This window comes from Ambystoma mexicanum, chromosome 9, assembly GCF_040938575.1.
Source record: "Ambystoma mexicanum isolate Mex_15411 chromosome 9, UKY_AmexF1_1, whole genome shotgun sequence".
In the NCBI taxonomy this organism is placed as follows: Eukaryota; Metazoa; Chordata; class Amphibia; order Caudata; family Ambystomatidae; genus Ambystoma; species Ambystoma mexicanum.
The window spans coordinates 325117427-325133752 of NC_090931.1; the positions used below are offsets into that span (position 1 = coordinate 325117427).

Genomic DNA, 16326 nt, shown 5'->3' on the forward strand with positions numbered 1-16326 from the left:
CACTTCCTTTTTACTGATCTGACCCTTCTTTCCTTTTCCTTTCTTCCTTCACTGCCTTCACTTCCTTCTCCTACTTCAGCCACCCTATTTTGCCTTGATCTCCGTTCACTTAATTTGCCATCTTTGACCTCGGCACTTATGTCTCTCCCCCCCCCCCTCTATTGACACCTGTATGTCTTTACCTGCTGATGTTGATGCACCCTCTCTTTCTTCTTGTTTTACTGATACACTTGATCTTCTCCATGCTTCTTCTCCTTTCTCCCCCGCACGCAAATCACCCCAACCTTGGATCTCCCTGTCCCGCCGCTCCATCCGCCAGTCTCTAGGCCACACCAAACAATGGAAGCACACATGCAGGACTAACTTGGATCTTGCGTCACTGACTTGCCTGCATTCTGATTATGACTCCTTACTCTTCTCTGCTAAGCAGCAATACTTTCAATCCCTTTTTGATTCCCTTTCTTCTCATCCATGTTGGCGATTCCAGAGTCTCATCCGCATTCTCTGCCACCCTGCCTACTGAGACTGCTCTTCTAGCTGTCTCTGATTATCTTCTGTCAGCATGCTATTCTAAACTTTCCTCACTTTTTCTTCTCCTTGGCTTGTTGGTCGCCTTTGATACGGCCGACCATACTATTCTCTTGTCTTCTCTGCACCATCTTGGTTTCTGTGGTTTGGTTCTTGAAGGGTTCCACTCTTACCTTTCTAGTAGCTCCTATTCTGTTTTGTTGGTTTTTCATGCTTCTTCCACTTATCCTCTTTGCTACGGTGTTCCCCAAGGTTCTGTCCTGGGTCCCTTCCTTTTTTCACTTTACACGATTCCCCTTGCTACTCTCTTCTTTTTTTCTTATCATTTATATACAGACGACTCTCAAATCTCCTCCTCTTGTCTTTCAGACTCATTGCAGTCTTCCCTTACTGCTTGTTTGCTCGCTATTCGGACCTGGGTGTTTAACCACCATCTACACCTCAATCTCTCTAAAACTGAGGTTCTCTTCTTTCCCGCCACCGCCCCTTCCCTGGTTGGTGCCAATGACGAGGCGGCTCATACAAAGAGGGCGAGATAAACAAGAGCGTCCTTTTCATGTTAGGGCGGGGCAGGTTATATGAAGGGTCACGTGAGTGGGAGGGGAACACATGAGCGGTGGGCAACACAAGGAAGTCACGTAGACGCAGGGAAACACAAGGGGGTATGATGGCCTTGGACACGCGTGGGATGTGATTTTTGCAAGTGTGAAATGGGAAGAGGGTGGGTCACAGGAGTGAGTGTCACTTACAAAAGGGGTCGGGTCACGTGAGACCGCGGTTGCACCAGGAGATGCGTCACATGGGGTTAAGGGTCATGTAAGGACATTTAATACCTAGAAGCACTTACCTTAGAAGTGCAGATATTTTAATATTGGGCTGCTTTTCAGAAAAGGAAATGTGTACTGATATTGCCTTGAAAATGTAGGCACTAAGAACAGTGCTACCAGCACCCTGCACGCGATTCCCTTCCCCGCCCTCCCACTACAAACAAATGCCAGAATGCAAAGGTGCAGCGTGATTCTTGAATATAGGCGCTGGCGCCGCGCCTCTGTCACTCACTATCATGTACTGATGTCAGTCAATGACTTTCTATTAGTGAGTAACTGACTAATAGAAAGTCATTGACTTGACACTTTACATCATGGGCGCTGCAGATAAAGGGCGCCGCTAGCACACGCAATGTAAAGCGTCATGCAAATGACATGACACTTTACATTGTGTGAGCTAGCGGCGCCCTTTATCTGCAGTGCCCGGGTGCCACCGCACAACTTGATGGCCCCCTTGAGCTGGCTCAGACTAAGAAAATAAATACCACTTCCATTGACATTGCAAGGGAGCCCAGGGCAACAGACGGCGCCATGTTGTGTCCCATGCAGGGCACTGCTGTCCTGCCGGAACTCTCTGCACTCTCCTGTGTACACTGACAAAGGCAGCCTCATTTCTGCACACCAAAGGAGACAGACATGCTGCCGTCAGCTAAACCTGCCGCTACCAGCCACCAAATGAGCACTAATTATGCTGATGGGAGGGGCATCTCCCTGGAGTAAGCCGGGTTCAATACTACTACTAACATAACAAATAACATGAATACAACCAGGGCTTTAAGTGGGCCAGTCCCGGCGCCCTGCAAGCCAGCGCAGAGACTGACTTGCATTAATCACAGTCAAGTCGTCAACACTGCTATTATGGAGTGCGTGCAAGGAAGCTATCAACTGACAGTCAAAGCAGTAAAGCTGTTCACACGTGTATATATATGACTGCTGGTTTGCAGTCATTTTACTATTACGGTGTTGGCATACATTAAAGTAATAGGCAGGCCAGTGTTTATTATGTGCTCAGAAGGGTTGCAGGCTCCAGTCATTGTCACATGTATGTCAAATAAAAAAATGGGTGTCAGTTCTTATGTTCCCAAAATGCTCTTTGATTTTATGCAAAGTAACCGAATTCAAACCTGTGACTAAAAGTTGTTTTCTCTCGTGGCTGCAGGCCACTGAAATATTCTCCCCTAGTCCTTTTGGCCAATTGATAGTACTGAATCTTTGTAGTGAACACCAGCTTTCATTTCATTAAAAAAAATCTGTTTGCCCCACCATTCCCCCAAAGAACCATCACAGCCTCTCATATTTTTTAGGTCCAGAGTGGAGGGAAACAGCATGGCTTGCTTCGGTTTCCAACGCGTGCACGTGTGCAACGAGGCCTTGAAATGACAAAGCCTGATTCGACACTCTGTGCCATAAGCAACAGGCCAAGGACCCTCAGGTGTTATCATAAGTGGCGTTTTGATTACACTGTTATTCTAGAAATCGACTATTATGCAGCGCTCAGACCTAGACAAAAGCGCCATTTTCCTCTGCCTGCGCTGCGAGGTCACTTGGGGGAAGCAGGGAAACGTAAATATTAACTCTAGAATCCAGGACAGGGCAATTTCCTGGCGTGAAACCACACCTGACCGAAAACGCCCTAACCGCGCCAATCGGCCGGCTCAGGGCGGCATAATTCAATAACTCGCATCCAGGGATATTTTATGGGGGATTTTTGCAGCCGGGGATATTGGCATGGAATGCTTTTCATTCCCTCTCGCCTTTAATTTCCCCTTCTGCCTACTAATGAGAAATGGCAGCAAAGAGGGAAATAACACTGACACAGGGGGCCGCCACTTTTGGATTGTCAAATTTCCCGATGCCATGTCCGCCCGTTCATGCCAAACCGCAGTCAGTGGCGTTGGCTTGCCCATGACTCAATGCGTGTCAGACACCAAAACCTAGGGTTCTTCATCCGCAGTAATTTCCCCTACGCTGGGGCCAATGACTGCCAAAATGACGCCTTCTCTGCATTATATATATATAGAGACCTGAGCCGTAAATTATGGAAGATTGCTTAAGTTCCCTACATGCCCTGGGAAAGACAAATTGACAGAGGTCTAAACCTTCATAAACCACTGTCTCGATTACGTTAATGCCACCTACCTGGGCCAACCAAAATAGTTCCAGCTCAAACTAGTTCTGAATGCTGCAGCAAGGCGAGTAGTAGAACCATGAGACCACATCACCAACCCATTGTAAACACTTCACTGACTCTCCGAGAACGCCCGAGTACCCTGCAAGACCATCTACCACAAAAGCCATCCACAACAAAAACCTAAAGATCCTGCGGACAATTTGAAGCACTGCAGCCAACAATCGCCTCTCAGGTTGGCCCTCCAAAATTTGCCCCACAATCCCCGGAAATGCTGGAAGTCCCAACAACTGTGGATTGTGCTTGGCTTAAATTCTGCCGGTCCTTCCGAGAAAGCTGGGAGTAGCGCAGAGGCGCGGTCATATTTTATGATCGATGTATGTAATCTTGAAGAAACTTCATTAAATTGGAGAGGTACCTACAGAGGATTGTGTCTTTCTGGTCCAATATCGACAGAGGATATGAGTGAGTTATATATGTGTGTATATATATATAATATATGATTTTTTTTTTAAATAGCCTCATTACTTTTGTAGAGAAACTGATGTTCCCTTTCTTTAATCTACATTTTCCACTCCCTCTTTCCAGAATTATAAACATTTCTGAACATTTCAAGAGTGTCATTACACGCATCTATGTAATGGCAAGGGCATTTGAAAAGTAAAACAACAACTTGTTTACACGAAATAGTGAAAGAAATAATTTTTTTCCAGGTGGTTAATTGAAATTTTGCCTACCGCTGCTATTGTGTTTCATTAACTATTCTGTGATCACTGTGATGAAAACAACTGAAAAGTGTAATTGCTAAGAGCGATGCCTTTGCCTGGTGTGCATTGAAGCGACTCGGTTCATGGTGCCGGTAACTGATGAGCAAGATCTTAATTTTTATACAGAAACCGTTTTGTGATTGGCTAATAGAGCGACTGCTGATGAACTGCAACACTGAGCTGTGTGTCTTTTCTCCATCTTTATGTAGATCTGTGGTCTGATTCCCGGTATTTTAAATCTTTTCTCTGCCTAGATTTTCTGGGATGGGATCTCCCTGATCCTGTCCCAGATGCCTTTGTGCCCTCGCCAAGCTGTCCAGCAAGAGGTCACGTGAAGACTGCTTAAAGAAAGACATATTTTATCAGTGGGACTCAATGGAGAGTGGTGGAAGTGCAGCACTTAATACGAATTCATTCAAATTAACATCCAAATTCCTTCAATATCAAATTGGATTTCGAATCCATGGGAGGCCTGTTGTAAAACCCTTTAATAAATGTGGCCACTGGCCTGCAACCTAACAAGAGATCCGACACATCCTATCAACAATATACATGGCCGTTCTTGCCCGTGCTGTAGTTTAAGAGTTGCAAAGGTAATTAATGAATCCCTTAAGTGTTATTGCAGAATGGTATTGGCGAGCACATGGTTACACTAGAAGATGAAAGTGAAGGTCGGTGAATCGTGAGGTTAGTCTGGAAGAAGAAAGTGTGTTCTTGTGAATTATATGGGTATGAGGGAAGGACACATTGTTGGCAGATTAATCATTAAGATTACAGTGGAAGGAGAAAGTGCGGCCTGATGAATCATGAGGTTGTGGAAAGAGAAAGTGTTGCGTGATGAATTATGAGGTTGCGGAAAGATAAAGTGTGGCCTGGTGAATCATGAGGTTGTGGAAAGAGAAAGTGTGGCCTGGTGAATCATGAGGTTGTGGAAAGATAAAGTGTGGCCTGGTGAATCATGAGGTTGTGGAAAGAGAAAGTGTGGCCTGGTGAATCATGAGGTTGTGGAAAGAGAAAGTGTGGCCTGGTGAATCATGAGGTTGTGGAAAGAGAAAGTGTGGCCTGGTGAATCATGAGGTTGTGGAAAGATAAAGTGTGGCCTGGTGAATCATGAGGTTGTGGAAAGAGAAAGTGTGGCCTGGTGAATCATGAGGTTGTGGAAAGAGAAAGTGTGGCCTGGTGAATCATGAGGTTGTGGAAAGAGAAAGTGTGGCCTGGTGAATCATGAGGTTGTGGAAAGAGAAAGTGTGGCATGATGAATCATGGTAGGTGGAAGAAAAAAGTGTGGTCATGTGAATCGTGAGGTTACTGTGGAAGGAGATAGCGTGGATTTATGAATCAAGCCGTTGCAGTGAAAGGTGAAGAGGGGCCTTGCGTATTGTGTTGTTAGAGCGCAAATATAATATGTGGCCTTGGGAATCATGTAGCTAAAATTGAAGGAGAAACTGTACGCTTTTGGACTATGCGATTATAGTTGAATCAGAAATTGTGGTCTTGAGAAATACGAGGTTACAGTGTACGGATTAAGCAAAGTATTGCCAACAAGCAGTTACTGTGGAAGGATAGAAGTGTTTTTTATAATTGTTTCGTTACAGTGAAAGGATAATGTGTACGCTTGTGAATCACATGATTACGGTGCAAGGAGAAGGTGTTTTCTTATCAAGGTTCACTGGAGAAAGTGAACATGCGTGAATTATGTGGCTACGATGGAAGAAGTGTGTTTGTGGAAATCCTGTAACCACGGCCCAAACAGTAAAGTGTTGCTGTGTAAATCCTTCCCGGTTGTACAGTAGGAGAACGTTTGTGCAGATTACCCAGCTATGGTGGAAGAAGACAATATGGTTTTGGTATTTATATGGTTACCATGGAAACAGAACAATCCAATCCCTTATCTAATTCCCAAGTAGGCTCTCAGGGATTCCCTTGTTCCCAAACCACAGATGGCAAACTATCAGGTTGAGCGAGACAGCGAGCAAAGTGTCCTCCCAATTACTGTCGGCAACTAATTTTAGCTGGAACAGATCTCTGAAACACACAGTGCTTAAAAATTCCCCACTAAATCCGATCTCCCCAGAGAAGACAGATGCTTGTTTCTTCAACAACAAAAAAGCCCAAATTAGCAGCCTAGGTTCCGCCCTAAGAGATAATCCCTTCTTCTGTACATGGCAGGGATCAAGTGATCAGAGCCATGCACATGTCGCGCGGCTCCTCAATTAGCGCCTCTGTCGTCTTAAAGCATCGAAGCTAGTTTGCACCTTTAGCAGCACTCGTTTTGGGATCCATCTTTCCAACTTGAGGTTTTCAGGCAGTGAGAGAGGGGAGGAGCCACCTACATGTCTTGGCCTTTGATCAGACCGAATTGTATTTGTCATCATCATTACGGAAGAACAGAGAAAACATACAATGGGGAGAATGCAAAGTAACATTGTGACCTGGGACCCATGGCGCACTGTTCAAAGACCCCATTGTCTGGGGATATTGTTTATAAGACCTCAGGAAAATACCACTACAAACGGATCATCTTTGCCGGAAACCTTTGTTCCTGCCTTTTCCTCATGAAAGGAAATGAAGCTGATCAGGGCCAAGGGTTGGAACTTTGAAACTGACATTGATGTGTTGCTTGTTAATTTTTAGTGTAGATTTCACCGGCAGAAGAGGTCTGATTACGGGGGACATAATGCTATCAAGGGGAGACTGCGTCAGTGTCAAGTTTCATAAGTTTGTGCAATCCACCTTGATTGAGAGGAGCTCATCACACAGACCTTCCTCTACCGGGGGCAGGTGTATGTTTCTCTTTGCATCAAATGCCTCGTGGTATTTTAGGCCCCAGCTGCGGAATTCTGGAAATCTGTGTGTCCAGGTCATATCTCCGTTGCATTCTCTTTATTTTTCACAGCAGCTTGTGCTACTTTTTTATATAATGCAAATGAGCTGTGAATCAATGGAGAACTGTATAAATAGGTCATAAATCAGTTCCATGATGCCTGTGGGTTTTTGTGCATTCTATCAATGTAAAAATAAATAAATAAATAGATGCAATAAAAGGGACATACTTTTATGGATAGACGTATGTGGGTTGGAGGTGCAAACGTGGCCTCAGAATGGATGTCCCAAAGCCTGAGAAAAAGGAACCTGCCCAAGATCAAAGGATGTGCAGATCATCCGGCTGCAAGCGTAGGAAGCATGTTAGGAGAGCATTCCCTGATCCTAGGCACATTGAGGGAGATCTTGCAAAAAGCAGTCTACAGGCACTACACCACCACTCACCCTCTCCGCCTACTCATCCACCTTCCACCGGCTCAGTGTGTGATTTTAAGCATGAAGACCTAAAGAGTCATGTTAAATAAAGTGATACCCAAAGAGCAGCCCCGCATTAAAAAAAAAGAAATAATTCCTACCTATAGACAGGGTGTGGTGGGGCGTAACCAGTGGACACTGTGCAATATTCATGCTTCATTTCCATTCAGAACATTTTATTCAACAGGGAAACCTCAATTTCTCACCTTGCCCCATTTTGTAACTATTACCATGAATATGCCAGTGTTTAAATGTTTCAGCACTAAAGGTTTCTTTTAAAAAAGAAGCAGGTGTGGGGACAAGCTCTCTGCATGTTGTTGACCATCCTTGCCATGTTCATCTGGATTTGTTTGAGGAGTCGGGCACAGTGCGGGAAAAACGGCCCGTGTGTTTTCCCGCTCCGTGAGGGGAAACCGACTCCGTCTCCACACACATCTAATATTGATGCGGGTGAAGAGGCTTGATCCCCCATAGGTTTACGGATACTTTTTATTTAAATGCCAGGCCGGCATGCGTATACGTGACGGCCAGCATTGCCGCTTCTCCCCTGGTCGGGAATGGGGTGAAAGGCAGGGGAACCAGGCAGATGCCCACCTTTCTGTGTCTTAATAATATTGATAATGGGGAGCAATCGAAATCCTCAGGAGCGGACCACGAAAGCCATCGTATAGGCAATCCACTCCGCTGGGCCATTAAGTGAATAACATTTCATAACACATATAGCACATTGTGCATAGGCACCTTATCAATATGCCTTATAAATATGCCTTATTAATATGTAATAAATGATTGCCTAACTAGTGTACAGGCCTGTGTACAGGGGCCAAAGTTCAGGTTTTCATTGACACAGTAGAGCCACTATCAATCGTAAGCCTACAGCTCCCTCTAGCGGTGACAACAGGCGAAGCTACTGCATCGAACAAACATACACCTGGCCTTTTATTATACTGTTAGATTAGATTAGATGGCATGACCTCAAGACATGCAATGGCTACATGAGAATTACAGAAATGTATATATAAAGTGGATAATACTGTTAAAGAAAAATCCTATTTTTATTTTTTTAAATAATACACATTGTAATACAAGTTTATTTTTCATAACTAGGTCAGGCGGCAAACAATAGATCAAGCGTGATAGCTAAGATTATTCTACTATCAGCCCCAAGGGAGCAGAGGGGGCAGGTGGGGTCTTATATTCATTTCCTGATGCAGACATTAGAGAAGCTCTACTCACAGTGTGCACTGTTCTCAGGACTCTCATAGGCATTGCCAGAGCACAGCACGAGGCTCAAAGCAGAGCACAGTGAGGTTACGAGGGGTCACACAATGCCCCTTCCTGCTAGGCCCGGCAACCAGCCTATGTCTGAGTAATCCTAGTTTTTCACAGGCATAGAATAGTGGTCTGTAACCCTTGGCTCTCCAGATGTTTCGGGCTACATCTCGCATCTGCTTTAGACAGCATAGTCATTGGTGAGAAGTCATGAGAGTGGTAGTACAACACATCTGGAGTGGCGCAGGTTGCAGACTCGTTTGTTTGTTTGTTTGTTTGTTTGTTTTAATCACTTGTAATGCGCACCAGACCCAGAGGTTACCGGGCGCAGCAGTACAGAAAATGCGAAGCTTAGGTTACAGGTTACAGATAATATACAATGAAGAACATAAATATACAGTAATGTACAGGTTACAAATAGTGTGTAGTGATGTGCATATATGCACAATTTTATACAGGTTACATTTGAGTGAATACCGGATTTTACATGTAGCATTCTGACAAGTAAAAATTAGACTTTTGAACAATGGAGTGCAGAATAAGGGTGAAATAGTAGCCGGCTACAGCCAGGCTCAATATACATAGACCAGAGAGGTCGATTAGTGGTAGGACGAGACTAGCTTAAATAGGCACTATCAGGCTAACAAGCACAGATCAAGGAGGTGCAAGTGGGATAGAGTGGTAACCGGGAGGTGTCTAGCATGACTGCTCAGAAATGTAGCCAGTCTACTCTAGGGAGTAAGGGAGCTGGGTGGGTACTGATCAGCTAGATGTCAGAGGCTTTCAGGAGATTGATATATTTAGATCTGAATTTCAGAAATGGCTGGTCTTCACGTAAGGTAGGTGGCAGTGAGTTCCAGAGTGCCACAGAAGAATGGATCAGATCACTGGACCTGGCCTACCAATAGGAGAAGATGCTGATGCAACCCCTTCTTCAAATTCCAGATGAAATGACCCTTAGGCCTATCCCGGCAGCCAATTAAGATGAGACTAGACTTCTGCCATGGCACCATTGCAGAGGAGGAAATGCGCTCTCCACTAGCTGCAGGGGGAAGGCAGCACTGCATTAAATACCTAAATAAGTAAAGTGTTTGCACTTCAACCTAGCTAAAGTGATTGCAGGCCATCTAACCTACGGATTCCCCGAACGGTAGCATAAGCATTTTGTTCCTATGTGTAGGTACATTTGCCATCTGGGCAGCCCGTATGCACGAGCAATGTCCAATATCAACAGTTCACTAGTCCACATAAAAAAATGAGTTGCCTCTTGGTGCAAAAGTATCTCCCTGCCATAGAAACTCTAGTTCGTACAAATCAGGCGAGGTTGCATTACCTATTCATAGTGTGCCTTTTCTGCAAGTGCATTTAAACATGGATTCATAGTCCAGGGTAGGCGGGCAGTCCAAAAACATTCCAGTCGTGTCTCTGAGGACTCACTGGTCCTGCTCGCCCTGCACACTACCCGACGAGTATACGTATGTCTACCATCGGGTAAAAAGTATCCATCCGTGTTCAACATGTGGACACAGCACAAGGATGGAGACAGAAAATTGAGGATCTAATTGATATGCGGAGCATTACACTTCTAGCCCTGAAGATGGATTATGACAAATCCGAAACGCGTTGGCACTAGACACCTTTACAAAAGAAGTGTACTTTGGACAATTATGAACTGTCCATTTTTGGGTTCAGATTGAGGAAATGTGTATATATATATATATATATAGAGAGAGAGAGAGAGAGAGAGAGAGAGAGATGTGTTGGATTAAATTGTGTATATCATGTGCTATTGGGTCAATGTTTATGCATATTGGCCATAACATGGAATCATGGAATACCTGTTGTTTGTTTAAACTGAACAGAACTTACTTATCTCCTGTCATAGAAGAACCTTCATTGTGTTTTTGCTTGAAGAATATATGCATTATATTCTGTATACTATGGAGCTTATGCTTTCTACAGAAATCTTTGTTTAGTTATAAAATCTCAGTACTAAAACAGTTTTTACCAAGTATTGCTGTTATTGTTTAAGTATACATGAGAAATTGTAAAATTCAGTGAATACTAGGAAGGGATACTTGATGGGGTGATCCTCCAATTTATTTGAGGGGCAGTCTGGCTTACCTCTTTTGCGAGGATTTGCTTTTGGGATGATATATCCCGCTAGGAGTGCACCATAGGGTTGTCAAGTAGCAATACTTGGTATTTGTTTATGGATTCCTAGTGGCCCATGTCTCCCAATGGTGGCTCCTATGAGGTGCCGGTTTCATGATTCCACATGCACTTCCAAGCAAAGTGGCCTTTTATGCCAATGGGCACAATAAAAAAAACTCACAATCAGTCAAAACACAATGAAATTGATTTGATCGAATTCACTCGCATGAAATGCTGCATTAGCCATGCTTGGAATCACACACGTGGCCTGGGGGTTACATATAGATCCCAACAAAAGGCGCTCAACCCAACAAAGCAAAAACAAAGAGGTGATGGCTGGAAGGTTTAGACTGAATCTTAACCACTGGCATTGCTCGGGGCAACCCTCCAGACCATCGTTCTTCGCCTGCCAAGCCATTACAGAAGGGGAAAGACCATATGCAAATCAGGCTTGGCCCCACCCCAAAAGGGGAAGTCCAGCCCGAACTGCTAGGTCACATCCCTTCTGCATGAGACCACAAGCATCCCCAAACATGTTTCACCCTTGTTGGGGCTCATCAGTGAGGAGTAGCTTGGGTCTCTAGGCCCAGCAGGCACGGGACCCACGTCTGGGCATACCCGTCCCACTCGGGGTGACAAAGCAAAAACAAAGAGGTGATGGCTGGAAGGTTTAGACTGAATCTTAACCACTGGCATTGCTCGGGGCAACCCTCCAGACCATCGTTCTTCGCCTGCCAAGCCATTACAGAAGGGGAAAGACCATATGCAAATCAGGCTTGGCCCCACCCCAAAAGGGGAAGTCCAGCCCGAACCGCTAGGTCACATCCCTTCTGCACGAGACCACAAGCATCCCCAAACATGTTTCACCCTTGTTGGGGCTCATCAGTGAGGAGTAGCTTGGGTCTCTAGGCCCAGCAGGCACGGGACCCACGAAGGGATGTGACCTAGCAGTTCGGGCTGGACTGCCCCTTTTGGTGTAGGACCAAGCCTAATTTGCATATGGTTTTTCCCCTTCTGTAATGGCTTGGTAGGCTGAAAAACGATGGTCTGGAGGGTTGCCCAGAGCTTTGCCCATGGTTATGATTAATTCAAAACCTTCCAGCCATCAACTTTCTGTTTTGCTCAACCCAACAAGCCAGCTTGCCAATGTGCTTTTTGTATGGCTGGTAGGGGTTTAATCCACTATTCTATAGCCAAAGCCTTAATTGATCGCTATGGGGTCTACTCACGATCTGAGTTACTTCGTAAAAGGTTCTGTTTGGTGTTGCGACACCAGTCCTATCCAGTCCAGTTAGAGCCTGGTTCTTCCCAGAGACTATCGGCCTGCTTTGGGAATTTGTGCAGATGTGGGGTTGACTTCAGCATCTCCTAATTTTCCCATCGGCGTCTGAGCAAAGGAAGAGATGCAGCTCGTCGTTTGCTCCAATACACGTTATTGTAAAACAGGCCCTATATCTCTGTCAGACCACGCGTGAGCTGATGACGGTTACTATACTTTATCTTGGGTTTCTAATGTGTGCAGCCAATGTAAATGTTATGAAAGAAGGGGATAAAAAATGTTTGAAAATTTAAGTACACCATGGATAAGTCTCTTGACCTATAACACATTTTTCTTCAACACGTCATAGTTTAACTAGACGATGAGTTTCTATCCCAGAGTCTATTTTACTACTGGTGATCCTTGGGGTCATTTCCAGTGGGATCAACTCATCGTTCTGAAAAAGGGACACCGGTTTAGGAGCTGAGCCTTCACAGGGAGTCAATGATGCCTCCGGGCTCAGTGCGCTTTATAAATGTAAAAATAAATAAATAAAAGGCATGAGTAAATTCATCATAACTTTATTCAGCAACAGCAAGGGAGCAGTTGCCTTTCGTTCATTCTGGAACCACTTGAGGTGATGTGTGTAGACACACAGGTGTACAGCCCTACCATAATCCAGGCAGAGAGAAAAGGTGATCATTTCTGCCAAGACCCAACCAGGAGAGGAAAGCGGAAGCGCTGTTAGGGGGCACCTCAGGGCATTGATTTCTGCCCACGCTGATCTCTAGTTCAGAAGGACCCGAAGACTTTTTTGCCTGATTGCGAGGCCTCTGTGTCGGCTCTCAGCTCATCAGGTCTGAAGGAATCGCAAGAATTTGGGGTCTGTCTCATGAAGTGATGTGCTTAGTTTTTCAACAACCACAGACAACGAAACCCGTATTCGCTCTCAATTTGTGGACACCGTTCACCAGATAAACAGGGATCTTCAACACACTAGGTGAACTTGTCTGAATATCTCGTAACCTGCTTGAACCTTACTGGAGTGTCCCTCAGGAAAAACTATAATATCCCTGAAAACCACAGAACTGGCCCTAGGCCACGCGGGTGAACTGCCAATCTAAAAGGGATAGACGGAGAGAGGACCCTTCACTAAACTATTAAGGACAACTGAAACAGTGTCCCTATTAATAATAATAATGTATGTAACATTAAAGGTTCTCTCGCTGTGAATTTGTGTTCCTTATACAGGATGAATTACGAGTAAAAACAAGGACTATGTTCCCTAGAGTTTCCTGAAGCAAATAGAGAACTTCTATGGCCCAGACGAAGGCAACGCCATCTTGAAGGAGTCACTGAAACCAGCCAAACAACGCAAGAATATCCTTTACTTTGCTTGTGGGATGCCCGAGTCTAGAACACATTATATGAAAAAAAGAAAAAGTCATCAGTGGCAACCAGTGATCACGGAAAGACGGGTTTATATTCATTTTGAGCTACGCACTCGAGGATGATGTAATGAATACGAAAAGATCCCTTCTCGGATGTACCCCACATAACTGAATATACACACATTTCCTATGACCAGCGACTACATGGAGGTTTATATACCTCTTCACGAGGAGGTAGGGTTTTTCCTGGGACGGACACTGTTTTAACTTTCTTTAATATTTTAGGGAAGGGTCCTCTCTCCGTCTATCCCTTTTAGATTGGCAGTTCACCCGCGTGGCCTAGGGCCAGTTGTGTGTTTTTTCAGGGAAATTGTAGTTCTTCCTGAGGGACACTCCAGTACGTTTTGAGCAGGTTACGAGATATTCAGACCTGTTCACCCACAAGTGCTTCGTTTTTCCCCGTTAACTTAGCACCAACTTTCCTGCAATCCCCAGTCAACCTGACTAGAGAAGGCCCACAGACCAACTGCCCTTTTAATAAGACTTCCGAACACGCAGACTGATATGACATGGCATTTATAACGCGCCTAATATATATACTTTGCTTGTTTTGCTGTTTCATATAGCGATAACATCCTGCCTTATGGCACTTTGGCATAGCATGCTTCAGCAGGCAGCCCACACATTGGCCAAGGTCAGAGGGCGGCATCAAATAGGCAACAATACACTACATGGACTGCCATGTCCCTCTGCTGATGCACAACCTCCAACACCCTTTGCTATAGAAGGGGCACATGGGTGGCCCAGAGAACACTACCAAGACATAGCGGGGTCCAGTTTATACATTCCCACCTGGCCCCCAGCCCTATCCCCAAATGTGATCCGATCAGTCATTTCAGTCTCCCGGCTGATTAGTACTATATGATGCACATACCAAAGAGTGTCTAGAAGATTAGACATTTTTCAAGCACGACTTTTTCTGCCCTGACTTGTTCCACTCTCTTTCTCCTGCAGCTTCCCTTCTGCTGTGGCCTGGATCCCATTCCAGCCCCAGCAGTTTTCAGAATGAATATCTTATTGTTATTTCCCTCCAAGAAATTATCTAGGTCCGATGTTTCGAACGGAAACTCAACCCATCTAATAAATTTGCTGAAATAAAACGAATTCAAAAGTCAGAAAAGTGGTCTTAGGTTGTGGTACTGAACATATAGAAAGAAATGGCAAAGAAAAAATATCTAAGTGCAAGTGTTGTGGCAGTGATGTCAACTTATGCTACAAAGCGGAGGACCATGTGTATTAGCGTCTCGAAGGATTTCAGTAAAACGAGGGGTTGTGTTTCGCAGATGTATGTGATTCATTGGAAAATATTCAACCTAATGGAGATTTGACCGAATTTATTTCACTGAAAAACTAAATAAACCTTTTACTTTTTCTTTTTTATAATGCGGGAGGCGGGACCCCTGAATCCCCCCTCACCGCTCCCTACCGTAACTTATATCTTTACCGCACACCCCACCTATTATGCACTGTACATATACCACTTTACCTCCCATTTTCGGAAATTGTATTCGGTCACTAGTCATTAGGTAAAATTGTATTCTGTGAAATGTAGGTGTACGGTTATTCGCTGCCTGGGACTGGTCAAGGTATATGCATCAGGCATGAGTACTTTTAATTGGAGATGAGAGCAGATTTGATGATTTCAACATTATAGATAATAGAGAATGAACTACTCGCTCTGCCACAATCATGTTTATTAGTCACGACATGCAAAGGCCTCAAGACCTGGCTCTTTGCTCAAGACTCCTAGAAGCCACCATTAGACATTGTACAAAATGCAATGTAAGCCAATCCAGGATGTACTCATTCTAAACATGGTAAACTCAATGCACCTTTACATAGACCCCAGCCTAAAGCATGCCGCAGTTAATGCAATTACCATCTGTAACTCATGTAAGCAATGCATGTTATCCATGTAAGCAATGTCTGCAACAAAATACCTATGCAAGCAAATATTGTAACGTTTGTAACTTATCACCACTGCAAACAACCACTGTAACCAGCTCTCTTAAGAAAAGCGCCTAGATGCCTCCGGGCTTGGTGGGCTATACAAATGACAAATAAATAAATGACAGCTTCTTGTAATTTCAAAGAAAGCCTTTCATTTTGATTTGCAATAAGTCACCTTAGAATTGTGTGTGCCCTCTGCTGTGATGGTAACTTTTCAAAAGACTCTTCTTAGGTGAACTTTCTAAATGTGGCCTTTGCCTTCTCTTTCCTGCAGTACTTTTGGCTCCTGGTCCTCTCCCGGGGGTTGGTGGGCATCGGTGAAGCGAGTTACTCCACCATCGCCCCCACCATCATCGGCGACCTGTTCACCAAAAACACGAGGACGCTGATGCTCTCCGTCTTCTACTTTGCCATACCTCTTGGAAGGTAGGTCATATATGTTCTTAAGAAAAGCCACCACGTGCTTGGCGCGCGCATGCTGCATGGGTGGAACCCAACAGGCAGCCGCAGATGACTTCTGGAGGAGTAGCCTTGTGCAATGCTGAGTCGGTCATAACCATTGGCCGGTTCAGGTATTACACGCCTGTTGGACTAGTTCACCATGGCCCAAACTGTTCTGGACTTGACTGCAGCCTATTGCAGGCCTCTGCAACCTTTGTCTCTACAGAGGTGTTAGCCTAAAACGTCCACCAGC

The 16326-nt window shown here is 44.7% G+C and overlaps 1 protein-coding gene across 2 annotated transcripts in view; it reads left to right on the top strand.

Moving 5' to 3' along the window:
* The window catches only part of SPNS2 (SPNS lysolipid transporter 2, sphingosine-1-phosphate), a 467335-nt gene that overhangs the window by 308910 nt on the left and 142099 nt on the right, over positions 1 to 16326 (top strand). For both annotated transcript variants that reach the window (XM_069614731.1, XM_069614732.1), the window contains exon 4: positions 15907 to 16058. In XM_069614731.1, the coding sequence (XP_069470832.1) occupies positions 15907 to 16058 (152 nt within the window). The remainder of the gene's footprint in view (positions 1 to 15906; positions 16059 to 16326) is intronic.